The 17,503-nt window shown below is 44.0% G+C and overlaps 1 protein-coding gene across 1 annotated transcript in view; it reads right to left on the minus strand.

The window, feature by feature from the left end:
* LOC118245049 (prostaglandin F2 receptor negative regulator) overlaps positions 1-17,503 on the minus strand; it is a 63,929-nt gene that overhangs the window by 7,739 nt on the left and 38,687 nt on the right. The window contains 2 exon segments of the mRNA XM_035540598.2: positions 981-1,088; positions 11,203-11,622. Coding sequence (XP_035396491.2) covers positions 981-1,088; positions 11,203-11,622 — 528 coding nt within the window.

The raw sequence follows: 17,503 nt of genomic DNA on the forward strand, positions 1-17,503 counted from the left end.
TCAAAGTGATGGACCTTCACTAAACTTGGTACTTCATCTCATCAACTATTACACTAACTAATGTTTGCCACACAGCCCCTTTTTTGTAGTGGCTTTTGCATAGATTTCTAAGTCCCACATGAATCACAGTATCTTTATATTTAAGTAGATATATTTATATATTTATATTTAAATACATATTTACAGATTTGTTTAAAATATATTTTTATATTTGCATATAAAATGACTTTAAAAAACACACTAAACTCACTCCAAAGCCACATTTTGGGTACAATAACCAGAGCTACTCTCACAGCCTTTTGATGAAAAGCAGCTCAGGCAACGTTTGGCAAGCAGATAAGTTTTGAGCAATTCTCTGAACTTTTCAGCCCTTCACAAAAATCTGTCTTTAAAGCGTCTGCTGTCCTTTTCATAGTGATTAGGTACTGTGCTTCTTTTTTTTTTTTTTTTTACACAAAGAAAGGAAGCTCACCTTTGAAGGCATCAGGAAGTAATGCTCATTTTCAGTGTTTAGGCTGCAGAAGTCAATTTCTGCAATTTTTAGATTTACGTTAAGCCTTAAATTCACTGTAAAGTTCTAAGCTGACTGGCCAGGTGATTTTAAGATTTGTTTACAGGTAACTGCTTTCTCCTAACAGGGTTTGCCAATAGACCTTCTTTCTAATTGAAGGAGACAGTAATAGTTTTCACGCCCATCTAGTGGTTGCAGGCTGATTGCCAGCAGTGGGGTCAGTTGGTACAGACAGCACAGGGGTTAGGAATAAGAACACTTTTCTCCCCTCTCACCTCAGAACGTGAAACACAAATCTTGTTTTAAACTTGGCCGTGTAAAGCAAACATTCTCTCCTGTATTTATCTAGTTCTGTACAACTTTAAAAGTTCTCAATTCTCCAGCTTCACTCACATGACACAGGGTTGTAACTGCTGGTATACAATCTGGAGGCGAATGAGTTACAAGTAAAATATTTTCTTCAAAATACCTGGCTCCAGTGCCATTCCATCCATTGTGATGATACAGAGCAAATCTGCCAGTTCACCCTGGTAAATCGTCAGGTTGTCAGAATGCACGGAGACATTAAACACAGGACCTAGAAAAGAGTAACCACAATTATTCATGACAGGCTTTTCTTCAATGTCCAAAAGTATTCTTGCATATTTTTGAATCGCCCTCTACGTGTTTGCAGAAACAGAGCTTTGAAGTAGGGATAAGCAGTCATGCAAGTTTGGGCAAAATAGTTATCCATTTCTAGCCACTAATTGCTGCACTAATACCCAGACTGCCAGACCTGTCACACAACACAGAAGTCGCTGCCCAAGTCTGCCTTCCACTGTCCTGCATAAAACGAGCCTTTCTTCCACTGGTGACTTCTGTAAGAAGAAGAGAGTTCAGGTTCTCAGGCTAATCCAGCACAGATCATTTTGGCTGAGGCTGTCAACAGGAATTCAAGTTAGAGCAAATCAGTAATTTAACCATACAGGAGGTTCTGCTGCGGAACTGAAACACAGACAATACAAGAAATGCATCTGATAACACTTTTCTGTGGGTTTTCCTTCAGGCTCTGCTATAGATAGCTTCTTTTGTACAAGATGTCTCAATGCCCAAGGGTATAGTAACTCCTTCAGCTGTGAAGTGATGATGATATTGATGAAAACCATTAGGCTGTTATGAAATGCTCAGGCACCATAACAACATGTGTGTTTGACTTCTGAGATGCAGAAGATCAAAAAAAAAAACAACACAACTTGCCCACATTTTTGACAACAACTACATCTCTGGTGCAAGGTTAACAAAACCACAATTCCTCAGACATGCCTACATTGCTAGGTACTCTCTGTATCACAGGGCAGAAAATGAAGAATGCATCAAAATACCATTAGTGATTTTTCTACTAAACAAGGCAGAGGAGATAAGCAGGAGGAAAGCTGATGCCAACTGTGGCCTCCGGAATGGCTTTGGGGAAAGGGGCCAGGGAACCCAAGAAGGCACTTGGGATTCAGATTTAAAATCAACTTGTTTTACCTTCTCTGGACTCTCTTAGCTGCCATCATTACCCGGCTCAGCTACCTCTGGGACAGCAGTAGCAGCAACAAGAAAAGAAAATTAGTTTGTAAACTGTTGGAAGATTTGCCATCCTCTGCTCTTACATGCTAACAGTTTAAGTACAGGACTTGTAAATTCCAAATCCATTCAAGATCTGTGGCAAACAACACTTTTGATGGAGAACATTTAAGGAAATCAGCCAAGCAACCCACTTGTCCCCTGCCCTCCCAACAGGTTTCTGTGAAAAGCTATGCCGGTAGCTCACCACACTGCACACGCTTATCGCATCACTTCCAAACAGGTTCTGTACAGAAACATGGAGATGCCATGAAGCTAGAGCTGTCATTTTTGGTGAAACTATTCTAGACTACAGGGCCCTCACTTGTTTTCTTCAGCAGAGATTACGCAGCACACTAAGAAGTAAATTCCAATTACATTGCAAAAATTATTCTGTGGCTTCCAAAATCCCCCCCACAATTTCCACAGCACACAGTCTGCTGTGTTCTGTTATACCGCAAACCTCTTATAGTCTTCTCTGCCCCAGAAGCAGTTGCACTTTGTACACAAGGACTTCGTGCAAAAATATCCTAACAATTGGTACCCATTTTCACACCAGAAGTCCTCTCTATTGAAAAACAAGATTGTAAGTTGACCCACCATGCAAGGATAAAAAGGTTGGTAGAGATGCACTAGAGGTTACACATACACGTGGACTAGTGGCCAGGACTCCTGTGTGCTTATGCTAGAACATGAAAGGATATTTAAGGAAACAAGAGACCCAGAGTGCTCTGAAGTATAGCTGCTAAGGTAGTGACTTCATGAGCAGGCTGCAGCCCTAACTTAAGTTTAGCATGATGGGATCCCTTTCTGGGAAAATGTAAAAATATTAATTTGATTGCTTCCTCATACTCTGTCCAGTCTTCCTACAGCAATTCAGTGTTTCCTGACGCTCCTCCTGCCTGCCACTTACACACACTAACCATATTCCCCTTGCAGCTGACTTGATTATTGCTCTTCAGATAAAAAAATGTATTTCACTTTTTTGGGGGTGGGGTGGGGTAGTTGTGCAGACAGAGGTTCAGGCACCCCTGTCCTTTGAATGTCATTAGGGTAAATGCCAATTTGCTTGGTTGGTCTCTCGGCCAGGAGATGCCATATCACAGCAACACAGCACCCCACACAAACCCTCCGGTTCTGGGTCACACAGTACATCTCTAGCCTACCTGCGTGTGAAGTGTCAAAGCTTCCTAGGCAGTAAGAAGGCTGCTCAGCAGCAGCTTCTCGGTCATTTCATGATCATACTTCCCCTTGGTAAGCCACAAACAGTAATTTCCCTTTGGTTATTTCCCTACAAGGGTACAACTCCTAAAAATTACCATCTGGAACTCCAGGGGAAAAAATCACTGCCCTGTGTTAGAAAGACTGGATTTTGACAGAGGCCAGAGGTATCTCAAGGGCTATGCTTCTTCCCTCTCTCTAGCTGAAGAGGGGGAAAAATATTATTTAATTAAATGCTTTTTAAAATGTAAGTAAACTTTATTACAGTGAAGTCTACTTGGTCACCTTGAAAACTGCAGCTCCTTAGGAGGAGCATCTTTCTACCTTAGCAGTACTGCAGACCTTCTGCCCACATGCCCCATGCCCTGGGCCTCAGGCTGCCCTCAGGCATGAAAGGGCAGAATAAAGCATCTTCATTGATAGTTTTTCCCTCACCACAGAACTTGAAAAGACAGGAGGCTGCTTGCAACAGAGACACCTAATTTAGCCCTGATCTGGATCAAGACAACCGTGTAACCCCTTGCCATCCAACACAAAGTACACTTGCCAGAGCTGCAGTCACTGCACAGCCTGGGAAAGGTTCACAGAAGCTGACAATGTGGCTTTATCCCTCGTGAAAAGTCTGCCACCCTTCTCTGTAGAAGGGTTCAAGCTTTTCTGTTTGGTTTTATTCTAAAGAAAAAAAAATGACAAGAGTTTTTAACCTAATAACTTGTCTGATTTATGTCCCCCTGGCTTAAATAATTTACTCTGGCTTCAGCTGAACCTGCCTGACAACAGAATAAGAGAAGCAGGGATGAACTGCATGCGAATCTCAAGCAAAGGCAGCAGCAAACCAGTGTTTGTTAGTGGGTTACAAGCAAAGCCATCACCTTAGCTAACTGGGTATCTTCTTTATTCTAGGCTCAAAAAAAGCACTTCGGTTAAAAAAAAAAAAAAAAGACACCAGAGCAAACACAGGATGCTTCCAGACACCTTTTCAAGGCTCTTGAGGACCTCCCAAGACAAACATGCCACAAAGTCTTCTGCAAGGTGTGGATCATCTTTTTTTTCCCACCCATTACCATCACATCACAGTATTCACGCAGCCCTGGATCCAGACTCCACCAAGAGCTCATCACACAAAACCCAAGTGGTGTCCTTAAGTTTTTACCCTCCAAGTAAAAAAACAAAACAGCAAAAACCCAACCATACACACTCAACCCCAAGCTTACAGCTGCAAGCACTTGGTTAACAGGAAACCCTCAGAAGACAGGGACGACAGCAACAACTATCGGTGTCTCTCCATTGCCATGTTCAAGTGTTTGCAGTGTCACAGGAAGGAATGGGGAGGTAACGAACTCTCCTTCGACAAGATCTGAGTTCGTGCCACATTAACATTGAGAAAAAATAGAACTCTGCAGACAGATGATGTGGCTTTTCTCACCTTGCCACCTGTATTTAACAGTTTGAAATACTGTTGTAGGCAACTACAGGTCACTCGAGAACAAACAAGTTGGAATTTAGTTTCAAGTGCAAGGTTGACAGATGAAGCATGACTTGCAAAGCTCATCAGGAACAAAGCAAAGCGTAGGGAGGCTATTCAGTAGGTTGAAATCTGAAAAATAAGTGGATTTGAGTAACTTCTGGTTTGAACATAAGTGTCATAATCTCAGCTAGTTCAGAAACTAAAAAAGCAGACTTACAAGATAAACCAGCATTCCCAATTCTAAGAGCCAACCATCAATTTTCCCCTATATTGTCATCCTCTACTAAGACCTTTGATTTAAACTAAGCCAAACACTCCGTTTCTCACTAAAGTAAGGCCATATGTAAGCTTAGAAACGTCCCTTTAAAAAAATTATTCTTAAATAAAGTAATAACAATTTTATATTAAAAAGCAGCTACTGTCAAGATAGGAAAAGAAATAGTTTTCGGAGTCATTTCTTGACTTCTGAATGTCTGAAAAACACTTAAAAAAACAGAAGTAACTGAGGTAAATTGAAATTGAAAAATTGGTAAATTGAAATTGGTCAGATGAAGTTTACTAGTACATATCTAGAAGTGCTTAAAAAGAAACCGTGTTCCAGGATCAGGACTTGTTTGGTTTAATTATTCAATTAATTTACTCAGCTTAAGGATTTATGTACTGGAAAAAAATAAATCTTGAGCCCTGTTTACCTGATGTCACCCTACTCTCCCTGCTTTCCATCACTGCTCAGTAGTCCGAACACTTTAAATCAGCAAGAAAAAGAAGGGGGGAGAAAGAAGAATAACCAAAAACCAGTTAACATCTGGATTTACAATAGAAGAGCTAATTAACCAGGTCCTAGGTGACGTTTTGTTCTTTTCTACTTCATCTCAGGCACTATTTCTCTGCAAAAACAAGTTCTAATCTCTCCACAGAAAGGACTTACTTTCATTTTCCAGACAAAGTAGGGCAGAGAAAGGTCAAGTAATCTAACTGGCAAGAGAGATCCAGACCAGGCTGCTCCAGCAACAACCCTGTACCCAGTCCATTACCGAGCACAGCGGGAGCAATCACTGCATCCAGCTCCACTGCTTGCAATCAGCCAGCACCACGGACCACAAGGGGGAAAAAACTGATGCAATCCACAAGTTCCCCATCATCCAAAGTATTACTCACATCTGCCCTGGCAGCGGATGATCCGCTCAAACTGAGGATCCCATGATCTGCCTCTCCAGACAACAAGCTCCTTCACCCGCACTATTTCAGCCCCCGTCCTCTCCCAGATTCTTCACGGAGCTGTTCCCCAACGAGTTTCACCCCAAGCCTCATAATAGTCATTACTGGAAGAAGCCCCTAGTAGTTTAGTCTGAGGTTTCTACTTCCAGATAAAAATTAGCGCACACAGGCACAAAGGCATACAATGACAAAGCACGTTCCTGCCCATTAACAGTGGCTGGAAAATACCAGCCTCTCTCGCCAAAGAGTTTCTGCTCTATTGCTGTTCTTTCATTTCCACGATTAAGGTTTCTTTCCTTTAAGAACCTTTCTGCTTTACTTTCTTGCAGCTGAGTATCTCTGGGTCATTGCAGGGCATCATTTCATTTTAATTGCCAGTTCAATATCAATACTCAGCTCGTATTTCCGAAGCTCTTAGTTTATCTCAACTTCTTCCAAAGCGAATGATAATACATTGCTGTGCAATGAGCTCACATGCAGATGTAATCCAGAGTTGAAGATTTAATTGAGACGCTTCCCTTAAAGTTCTCTTTTATTTTTGCCTCTCCAGAGCTATTTGCCCTTTGTTGAATGGCACAGAGGAAAGCCAGCTCAGAGCACAGCCCAGCTCCAAATGGTCCTCTCTCATAACGTACTTGTGAACACACGATTAAAAGCTTCCTTCTTTCTGCTTTCCTTAAGGCAAAGGAAAATAAGTCACTTCTGTGGAAATCCCAGTGAGCACAGAGAGGGCAAAGACAACCTAAACACTAACCTGGGTTGCTGGGTACAGGCTGAAAGGGATAGAAGATTAAAGGATGAATGCCAAAGAAGAATATATGGCTCCAGGATAAACCAGATGGATTTCACAGAGACCAGGTGATTGAGCATAAAAAAACAACAAACAAACAAACAACAACAACAAAAACCAACTACAACAACAATAAACCAGCTGCAGGCCAGCTGGAACCATTTATACCTGTACACAGACCTGTATCAGATAAGTGCTCTGATCTCAAGCAAGTTCCCAGCTATTAGAAGCCCACTTTTGCTGGCTGGCTCAGTTAAGTCTGACAGTGATAGTGTGCACACACCAAAAAAAAATAAATAAAAAAATAGTCAACCTCTCACATCTGCAGCTCAGCCGTAGCAGTACCTCCAGATGACCAGGAGAGCTGATTTTACAAGGGAGAGATTTCAGGCAAGGTGGGCAGGATCATAAGCCTTACAAGAAGCTGTCTTGATATGCTGGCTTCAAAAGGAAAGCAGGAAAAAACAGCAGAAAACAGACGCGTTCCAGGCTGAAAGAAACGCTATGTATATATACACACACATCATCTGATGGCTCGATGGGGAAGAAGCAGCGTTTGGGCTTCAGCAAGAATGATGAAATGAAATTAAGAGAAAATCACGAGACAAGCACCAGCAGCTGCTCTTATCCCTCCCATTGCTGGGCAAGCTTTGAGAAGGGATGGTAGCACTTCTGTTTTAAACTGAGCTGACCAAAAAGCAGCACTGAAGAATATTACTTCATATGGGATGGCTTCCTCCCGCCTCTTTCCCAAATAAGATTAGTTTGCTTATAGCTACTGGACATACAACAGGCATTCATTTCCTAGAACTAGCCTAGTGCTCCACGTTATTCATAAGGCCTGACCAGAGGATTCTCAAGATCCCCCTCTGGTCTTAAAATATATCCAGCAGAGAACAATCTGCCATTGATTGAAAATATGCAAACTAAAGACTTACGAGGCTCCTCCTTCCCCTCCCCTCCTCCTCCCCCTCCAGTTTATATAATTCAGTGAACAAAATCCACTTTTTTTTTTTTTTTTTTTTTTAAGTTCAGGAAGTTTCAAACAAATGCCTTTACATTAACATTTCAGATCATAAACTAAGTGGAATAAATACATCCCTCTGCAACAGCAAGTGGAGAAAGAAGAGAGGAGGTCTCTCTGCTTGCAGCCAGCAAGTTCTGCCTTGAATGGAAAGAATCCGAGCGAGACATTTTCCACAGATGTTCATGGAAAAACATTTCGGAGCACTGCCACATTTCAAGCCCATTGTGGCAGGAAACACTGAAGTTTCATGCCCGCAGTCCCCAGCTCATATAAAATGCTTACAGGCCTCCTGCTGCTCAGATAGATCACGCTGCACGACGCGTACGCACACCAAAACCCTTCCTTGAAGCATCGCTCGACTCAGAGAGCTGGGAGGGAGTCAAGCTGGAAGGAAGGATTTCCAACCCACGCAAGCCTCCCTGCCCCCTACTGAAGAGGAATCAATAAAAACAGCTGAGAAAGAAATTCCTCCTACCACTAAAACCTTCATGTAAAACCTTTAAGGGCTTCCTTCTGCTGAAAACGCTGCTTCCATATCGATCTCCTCCCCACTTCATTCCCCACATGGTGCCAGCTGAAACTGCTGTGGCAGCTCAAGCCCTTGCAGTCGGGAGGAGACAGGAATGCCTTCTGGTTTTGAAGTTACACTGCATTAGCATGGCCCCTCCACTGCCACACTTAAAGCGCTTCTCTGCTACACTTTGAGACCCTTGAAGTCAGGAAAACTGTTAGCAAGGTAATTGCACTACTGGGGACAAACACGCTCATAAACCACTCACCACATACCCCCATTTAACTCGGGATTTAGCAGAGAGGTGCCTTCCAGCTTTCGCAGTTACCTGCAGAGCTACATGCCCCTCTTTGCTGTCTCTGACCCTCTCTTGGTTAGCTTCTTCCCTCCAGTTTAGGGGAACCTCCCATTTTCCCCAGAAAATCTAGCAACCTCAGCAGTTCTGCCTTACACCGTTCCCATTTAGGAGAATCTGGCACCAGCTTGTTTTTTTGGAGAACAAGTTTGGCAGCTGCCTGTACCACAGGATGCGAGGCAAGGGTGCGATATCTGAGCTGTGCTTTATGGCTGCTCCACGGCTTTGCCACTTACCTTTGGCTGCCTGACCTGGTCAGAGTTTGCACCAAAGAAAGCAGAAAATCTGGGGGAAGGAGGGTATGTAGTTAGGGAAGCAAGCCTGCCAGCATCCATTCTGACCGTGCTCGTCATGTGCCATCATCATGCCCACAGATGAATGTCCAGCGTGGATATCTGAGCAACTACTGAAGGACGCAAAGTTCATCCATCAGTTGAATGAAGGTATTTTAAGCCAGATTTCGCTACATGGCGAGACTATTTTGGGAAGCAGCTCTCCAGTAAATTGTGCCTGGGATCTCATTTCTGCCTTCGTTCTCTTGTAAGGCATGGAAGGCTGACAGGGCTTCAGGACCGTCCCTCCCCCTGCTCCGGGAATTCACACATTCCCAGGGCAGTGCTGCGGGCTGCCTCCCCTTCTTCACCCCACGTGCCGGAAATCCTAGCTGGGCGAAGAGGGAGCGAGTAGAAGCCGACAGCAGAAAGAAGTCAAGACTGTGACATGCACACTTCCCTCCCTTGCATAGCTCACAGGTTTCCCTCCGAACCATGGATAATAATAGCCTCTTGCCAAACCTTTTGGATGGGAGTTCAAAGTGACATAATGCAAGCAATGTCGGCAGAGTCACCGAGCACCACTTTCGTGCAGGAAAGCCCCCACGTCAGAGCTTGCAGGGGGAGGTTTGGGCCAGATTTCATCCCTCCTGGTTTCTTGCATCAGCCCTTTGCAAGTCTTGCTCTCCCACTGCATCTGATTCAAATAACAAGAGCAGCAAGGCTGAAGCTACAGCCCATTAAAACCATATCTCTAGAAGACAAATCTACGGCAATACTCAGCTGTGACAGCGTTACTCCAAGAGCCTTTTGGAACATACGCAAACTAATAGTATATTTTCAGAACAGTAACTTAGCATAACACTAAAAAAGCCAACTGGGATAACCTAGAACTGAACAGGCACTGAGCTGAGTCCCTGTCCTCTCTTCGACCAGCTTAGGTCAGGCTGTGTCTTCAACAGGGTTTGTATCAGGATGATACACTTCAAAACTTCTTACAAAGTGAAGTCCTCATTGCACAGCTGCCCCCATGCTCAGCCCTTGTCCTTTTCCCTGCACACTGGCTACAAAGAAGTTGAGGTTTTAGAAATCACCTGGTGGAGAATGATTACCTTAGTTATAGAGGCAACCAGAAGTCAAGCTGCTCTAGCCTAGTCACAGCCACCTCTCCCCAAAACCCTTCAGTCCCAACATGATACGCAGAGTAATTCAGTTCATGAAGAATAAAGGATGCAAAGAGAGACTTTCACCCAAGCTGTGTTTGTGAACAGCAATGGGGGGGTGCAGGAGGTTTGAGATAAGCAGCTAAGCAGAGAGCTCCAACACAGGACGCGCCCTTGGGCTACGCCAAGAGCTCTTTACAAGTGTTCAAGTCATCACGAGCTTGGTTTATCGAATCAAAAGATGAAACTCTCACTCATGAGTTACATTACAAAAACAACTCTGCAACAGTTCCCACCCACGCAGCATGATAGGAAGTCAGGGTTAACACGCACCTCTGGCGATTCAAAGCACCACTGCCCCACTTTCTCTTGCCCCAACAGTACACCAGGACAGGCACGCTTCTCTAGGAAAACTCCGCCAGGCAGGGTATGTTACAGACAAAGGTGAGGATTTCAGCAAGGATGTGGGGAACAGGATGCACATCTGGGCACTGAAATTCACTCCAACTCGTGGAGCTTTGCAAAGCAGCCACAAGCGGCTTTAAAGGTCTTCAGCAGCAGGATACGCTTGCTGAGATTGTTGAAAAATTGCCATTTCCTTGACCTGACCATTTTCTGCAATTATATCAACAAGAAGGTGTGCTCAGGCAATTTAATGCTACGCTAATGAAGTTTGCTTTGGAACAGAAATCCAGTTTATATTAATACTCTTCCAAAGCGGTTGTTACCTAACAGCAACCTAGCAATGAAGCTGGCAAATGTGGCAGCAATTATTCCATACTGAGAACTAGCTCCGAGTCTGCAGGACCATAAGACATGCATTAGTAAAGGAAAAATTAGTTATAATCGTAACATTTGGGTTATCGAATGTCTTTCTGTAAACAATTTGTAGCACAAAGGATGCAAGTACCACCAAAGGAGATAAGCAAAGCTCTCAGCCATCAGAGCATCTGGAGAGCCTTTCAATTTCTAAAATAGTAGGTGTTGCCCAGAGACAGGGAAGCCACTGGAAGAGTGTCACAGAACTCCCTCCCCTTCTGGCTTAGACACACACACACACACACAAATTCTATACCAACCTGATGTCTGGAAGTCTATCTGGATAGGGTTGGACAAGCCGTTCACTGCTTCACGCCACATGCCACCACCACCTGGAGACCAGGCAGTCACCACACAGCGATACAGCCCAGCATCAGAAATTTGGGTCTGATACATCCTGTAGCGGAACTCGTTCTCCTGCACCTTCTCCAGAACCACGCCATCCACACGAGTCTGGTCCGTCCAGTCTTCCAGCCGCACCACCGAATCCTGGTTCAGGGAAATTATGCGAGTGGTTCCATTGGGATTCGACTGATCTGTCAGCGGCTTCTCTGCTGTAATGAGGACAGAATAGCGTGGCGTCTTGATGTTTTTCGAAGACACTTTGCATGTCATCTCAAAGGTGTGGCCTGCCACAAAGAATGGCTTCAGTTTCACCGCCTCCACTGTCAGCGCGTAATCTGAAGAGGGACGGAAATAAGTAACGAGGAGGGGGTTAATAAATAGTGCAGCTATTTCTGCAGCACTTGTTCATCTGGAAGGTTACTAATAACCAAAATGCTTTTTTTGCAGAGACAAATCCCAGCATATTTATCTAAACACATACGGACATCCCAGAATGCTACTTAACAGCACACAACAGCTTGGGTCAAGATGCAAGGATTCAAACAAACCCCAAACACTGAACAGATGATGCAATACACAGGACATGGCATGACATAACCTCCAGGACATTTTTATTTAAGAGTATAGACACTAGTCAGGTGAGACTTGGAGCCCCCATTTTGTGCCGGATCTGGAAAAGCCCCATCAGCAACAGAGCACAGGGACACTGACGAAGTACTTGTGACTAGTGACAAAAGCTGCCACTGACTGAAACTGCAGCACTCAGTAGAGCTGCTTTTTATTTCTCTTGAAAAGTTCACCCTAATGGCAATCCAGACACGTTGAGCTGAACTCCCCAAATCATGACAAGATTGCATGACAAGAAAGTTGGCGTTAACATGAGAAACCATCGCCCCCAGTACACTCATACACACACTGCTCTTGAAGAGGTCAGCACACATCTGCCTCCACAAATGCTCTTTTCACTCATTTTTAATGCATTCACCTGATCACACGCCTAACAGAGACCTTGATGTGTCCCCAGCAGTTTGGCATCAAGAATGCCAACACTTACTACTTGATTTCATTCCTTTTATTCAGCATCCTCCGTGGGTTCCTCAATCCCAAGAATCCCTTAATTATAGGGTTTGGGAAAATTATAGATCTAGGAGCACCGCCTCAAGACAAAAAACAACAACAACAAAAAAAAGCTCACCGTGAGAAACTGAGAATATGAGGAATGCCTGAAATCATATCTGGATAAAAGGGAGTTGCTACTTTCCTGGCATTGTGATGAAGAGACATCCTGCACACCCAGATTCTTCCTTAGGAAAGAAGGGCTGGGGCTGAGCACACAACTTACAGCAACTTCCCATAGTAGCAATATTGCAAGAATTTGGCCAATCCAGTTTTCTGGACTTCACTACAGCATATTCTCCTTTCCCCTCCTCATGAAAAATGGGTCCAGACACATCAAACAAAATCTCCACACATCACCTTTATGCAAGGTGAAACTTCTCAGGATAAGGAAAATAAGCGATGGCAAGATTGCAACGCTTTCCCCAAAGTGAACTAAACGAAGTAATATTTATGCCCTCCCCATAAGAGCAATGAGATATTTGTCAAGATTACATTTTGCAGTGTTTTGCCTTCAAGCAGCAGTTTTCACAATGAGTAAACACGGCCTGCAAGATGAGAAACCCGGTATGACAACTTTAAATCGGTACTGTATAAAGCAGATCACAGTCCAAAGCTATATAGAGAAACAGCAGGAGCAGCATCAAGTGGTCTAGCTGAGCACAGAATTATTTGATACTCCACACCAGCCCCCCTTGTACTTCCACCCACTAGGCAACTGGGAATGTAAGAGTTGCACATTTAAGCACTGAGGGTACAATCACAATTGAAGTTCCTCTGCTCCCCTGGGTGAGAACTCATTTTGCATCTGATTCTAGGCTTCAGATCTGTTTTTCTCATTCTGTGTCCCTGAGACTCTGATAACACCCTCTTTATAAGATGGTAGCGTTTAGGAGCCCAGCACAAATCAACTTGCCTCATGTTTTAGGAATACAGCCTACAATCATACTTTTGCCCCAAAAGCAGAAGCACAAACAGCTAACCATACTTCTCTGCCCCTTACGGCTGCTCACTAGACCTTGTGAGAAGGCTCTGGGCAAAAATCTTCCTGATGCAAATGTTCATTGTGCTTCTGATCTCCGTGTCAGAGAGCCGAGCTCTGGACACTGAAAAAGAAATCTTGTACCTGGTCTCTCATACATGTACATAAGGAAAATATCTTCATGTGACAAGAGCAGTACAGATGTAGCTGAGAAGCTGCAACCCTCCCTACCATCTGGGCTGCAAATGCCATACCAACTATTCTCTGAGACACAGGTCAGGAAGAATTACATAGGGGATTGTGTCTTGTCCCCAGCAAGGACAGACCAGGCTTTGTCCCCAGGTGTCCTTTCTTCGCTTCCTATTTGAGAGCAACAGAAAATGCTGCTTTGACCAATTATTTTTGTTAAAGAAAGAAGTAATGGTAGCATGAAAAAGCAACAGAAACGCCGTCTGTAGAGTTTGTGGAAGAGAACATCTGAAGACCTGCAGTGCAGCTGGAGAACAGTGGTTGAATTCGAAAGGGTTAGAAATTAGGATGCTGAACAAAGAACTGGGAGACATTCTTCTAGAAGTCCTTGCATAGGATTTTTCTACCCTTATAAAAACCCCAAAGCCCCTTCATCCTTAGGTTGGATGAATACCACAGAAGGCAGAGGCACATTCTCTTACGTGAGAACATAAGAAATGCAAACCAGAATGACAAAGGAGACACGAAAAACAGCACCCACCGGTGCTGAAGTGTTCGTTGTTTGCTAGAAAGCAAAATATAGGCCAGAGAGGTCAAAGAACATCATCTTTCCAAGAACTACAGCCTGATACCTCTTTTCTAACCTTCTGAGAACTGACAAGAAAGAAATGTCTGTGTCTTGACCACTACTGTGTATGCTTGCCCCTCCATGCAGGCACACACACACAGGCAAGAGTCTCACCTTCCTGTGCAGGCAGAGTCTCACCTTTTTCTCAAAAACCTCTATGTAAGAAAAGCAGGACAAAACACACCCCTGTCCATCGCACAGAGGAGGCTGCAATCTGCAGGATTTGTTGGAAAACAGTAGAGGAAGAAATCCTAAAAAAAAAACATACCCAAAGCTTATAACCAGTTACACACCCCTATTACAAGACAGAGGGCTAGCAGAGAAAAAAATCCTAGCCACATGATTCAGATAAAATTTGAGTAGTAAACTGTACTTTGGAGCTTGGCAGCACGTGGTGCTGCCTTCCATCCCTGGCCACTCCAAGTGGATAACCCACACTATTTCTCTTGCTGCTCCCTATGACAAAGTGTGTGCTCAGCTTCAAGGATGCTTCCTGGGAAATGACTGAAAACAGTTTTCACCTAATCTGTCAGTACAATTGCTAGAGAAGCCTAGCAGCTAAAGGGCAAGGAGACCTTAGGAAAAGACAAACATGTGTGTTCCCTGTACTCTGCTGATTCCCGTCTGAAAAGCACAGCAGCCATGACTAACTAATCTCAGAGCCTCGTCAGCAGCGCCAAGTAACACCATCCCAATATTCGTAAAGGCTTCTTCATCCCTCAGTGCACTGAACAAGATTGGAAGTAGAGGGAATGCAGCAGACATTAAGGTAATGACAGTTTTGCCTTCACAGGAGGAGGAGGCTATACAGCACCCCGTGGTACAATTGTAGGCCCAGCAGCTCGGGTACTACGAGCTCTGAAAACACAGCCAGCACGCTGCGGCCTACACCATGGTCTGATACACATATACACGAGGCAACTGCTGTCACTGCTGCACACACACACCGATGTCACCTTTGCTGCCCTGCTCAGCTCCTAAGCAATGAGTACAACCACTTGATCCTCGTGCAGCCAGGGGAAGAGGAGCCCAGGGGCTCCTAGCAGGAGCGTCTACCTTAACGCACTTGCTTGTTCTCAGGCCCAAATTGGCAAGTAGGCGTGACGGAGTGGTGCCATAGGGATGGGGATTTCTCTGCTCAAAAGAAACTGCGTGTCTGCACTGTGCAGTGTGTTACACACCAGCAATTGCAAAGACAAGTGGGTAGAAGAAATATCACCTGCTCCCTGTTCGCAGGACTTTCTGCAAGATGAAGATGCCCTTGCTCCCCATTAAATTTAATGGAAGGTCCTGAGCAAACGTTTAGGACCAGTAACATTCTGTTAAATACAATTACTTTGCAAATTAAAGACAGAAGTATTAACAAAACCCCAAATAATAGTATCTTTGGGATATGCAGTTTCAATTAAAAGATAATGCTCTCTTTTGCTAAGGCTTTCATGCAGATCTAAAGCTGACAACACTGGTTTAGGAAACAAGCACCAACTCTACATTACACTGCTAACAGCAGCTTTGTTTTAAACGTAGGTAGTACTCACACTCCAACTGAAAAATAATCTTTTTTAACTATCAAACTTCTGTGTTCAAAAATCACCGACAGAACCAGGCAAAAAAAGTTTCCTCCCCTTCCTTTACCCCTTTATAAAGTACAAATTCCAAGAAATAAATTACCTGAATACAATAATACATTCAATGCTTTTCATTTTTGAGATGAAGATGTTTTGTCGCCATTCGTGGGGGGCAGTGGGTGAAAAAAGAAAAAGGCAAAGAAACAGAAATCAGGCAAACCATGTCAAAAGCAATGGTGATGTGCAGTCGGCCGCACTTGCAAAGCTGAATAAGCAGAAAGACACATGAGCTTTATTAGTCCCAACGGATAGAACAGAAAAAAAGGATAAAAGGCCTCAAGTGAAAATGGGCAAGCATACAATTTATTATAAAACACAAGGAAAAAGGGCTTTGACGTCCTCACATGATGTTTACATTTCAAGCAAAGGCCTGTTATCCTCAGCACCCCTCTGTACTGACTGCCCCACGGATGCACCAAAATCATTTCTCCTTTCTCAGAGACTCAGGATGAGCTTTTCCAAAGTCAGATCTCTCTGAAGTCCTCCCCACCCCCCAGCACTGCTCTAAAGCTAACACAGACAATGCAAATAGTGAAATAGTTGGAAGAAAAGCCTCTATGTAGGCACGAGCTATCCAAGGAAGAGGCAAATTTTGGTTCTCTCCTTAGGCAAACACGTGGGAGCCTGGCTGCTTGCTTTTATAAGCTTTGGGAGCAATTCGGGACTCAAATCACCAGAGATACTTGTCAAAACAACAGTCAGAGAGCAGAGGCAGCAGCACATTAACTCTTTCATAGTTGGTGGCTGCACCACCAGGCTCACAGCCCCGTCTGGAGCCCGCAGGAACCAGCTACGGCCAGGGCCAGGGCGTGCAGGGAATGGCATCTGGGGCCAGATTGCTGGAAGAGCATGGCAGGGAGTGGAAGGGAAGAAGGGGGAAATCAAGCTTAAATATTTCCCCCTCCATACATACATGTATGTTTTGTTTCAGGAGAAGAATGTTTGTAGGAGAGTTTGCTTTCACGTCATAAATATCCCAGCTCTGAGTTTTGCCAACAGACGTACTTTTCAGCAAGGGGACTGTAACATTTACATTTGTGTGGCAAAATTAGCAGAGTTTTTGGAACAAAACCAGAAACAAGGGAACATTCACACCTGTCACGGTTTGTTTTCCCTCAGAAATGTCAACACAGGCTGAGACTTTTCAACTCCAGCTGGTTTCTCTAGCTGCTCTGAAGGTGATGATCCATTACGCGTGCATGCACACACACACACACACACACTCACTCAGTTATGGCATAACTGAACTAATTGTGACCAGCATTCGCCATTATTGAGAGATTTCATTCCTGCTAGAGAAGCCAGCTTCTAACAAAAAAGAAAACACCATTTCTGTGGACCAAACTTGGTCTGGGGGTGAAGAAAGGACTAAGCAAGCAGCCTGCCATTTTCTGTCTTTGCTGCAACAGAATCAGAGCAGAAGTTCTCCAGTTCATTTAAAGATAATGCCTAAACAGCTTTAAACTCATTTCAAACTACCTCTTTGAAATACAGTCATCGGACTACGACTGCCTGAGCTAGACTGCTCAACAAATCTATGAGGTACAAAGGCAGCTTAGCTAATCAATTTTTTTTTTTTTTCAACAAAGATGTTACATCCTAGGCTATCCCATTCAACAGTCTCCTCTTGCACGACTTCATATGTAAGCCAAAAGGGTATCACTCTACAGGAC

The sequence above is a fragment of the Cygnus atratus genome, chromosome 1, assembly GCF_013377495.2.
Source record: "Cygnus atratus isolate AKBS03 ecotype Queensland, Australia chromosome 1, CAtr_DNAZoo_HiC_assembly, whole genome shotgun sequence".
NCBI lineage: Eukaryota > Metazoa > Chordata > Aves > Anseriformes > Anatidae > Cygnus > Cygnus atratus.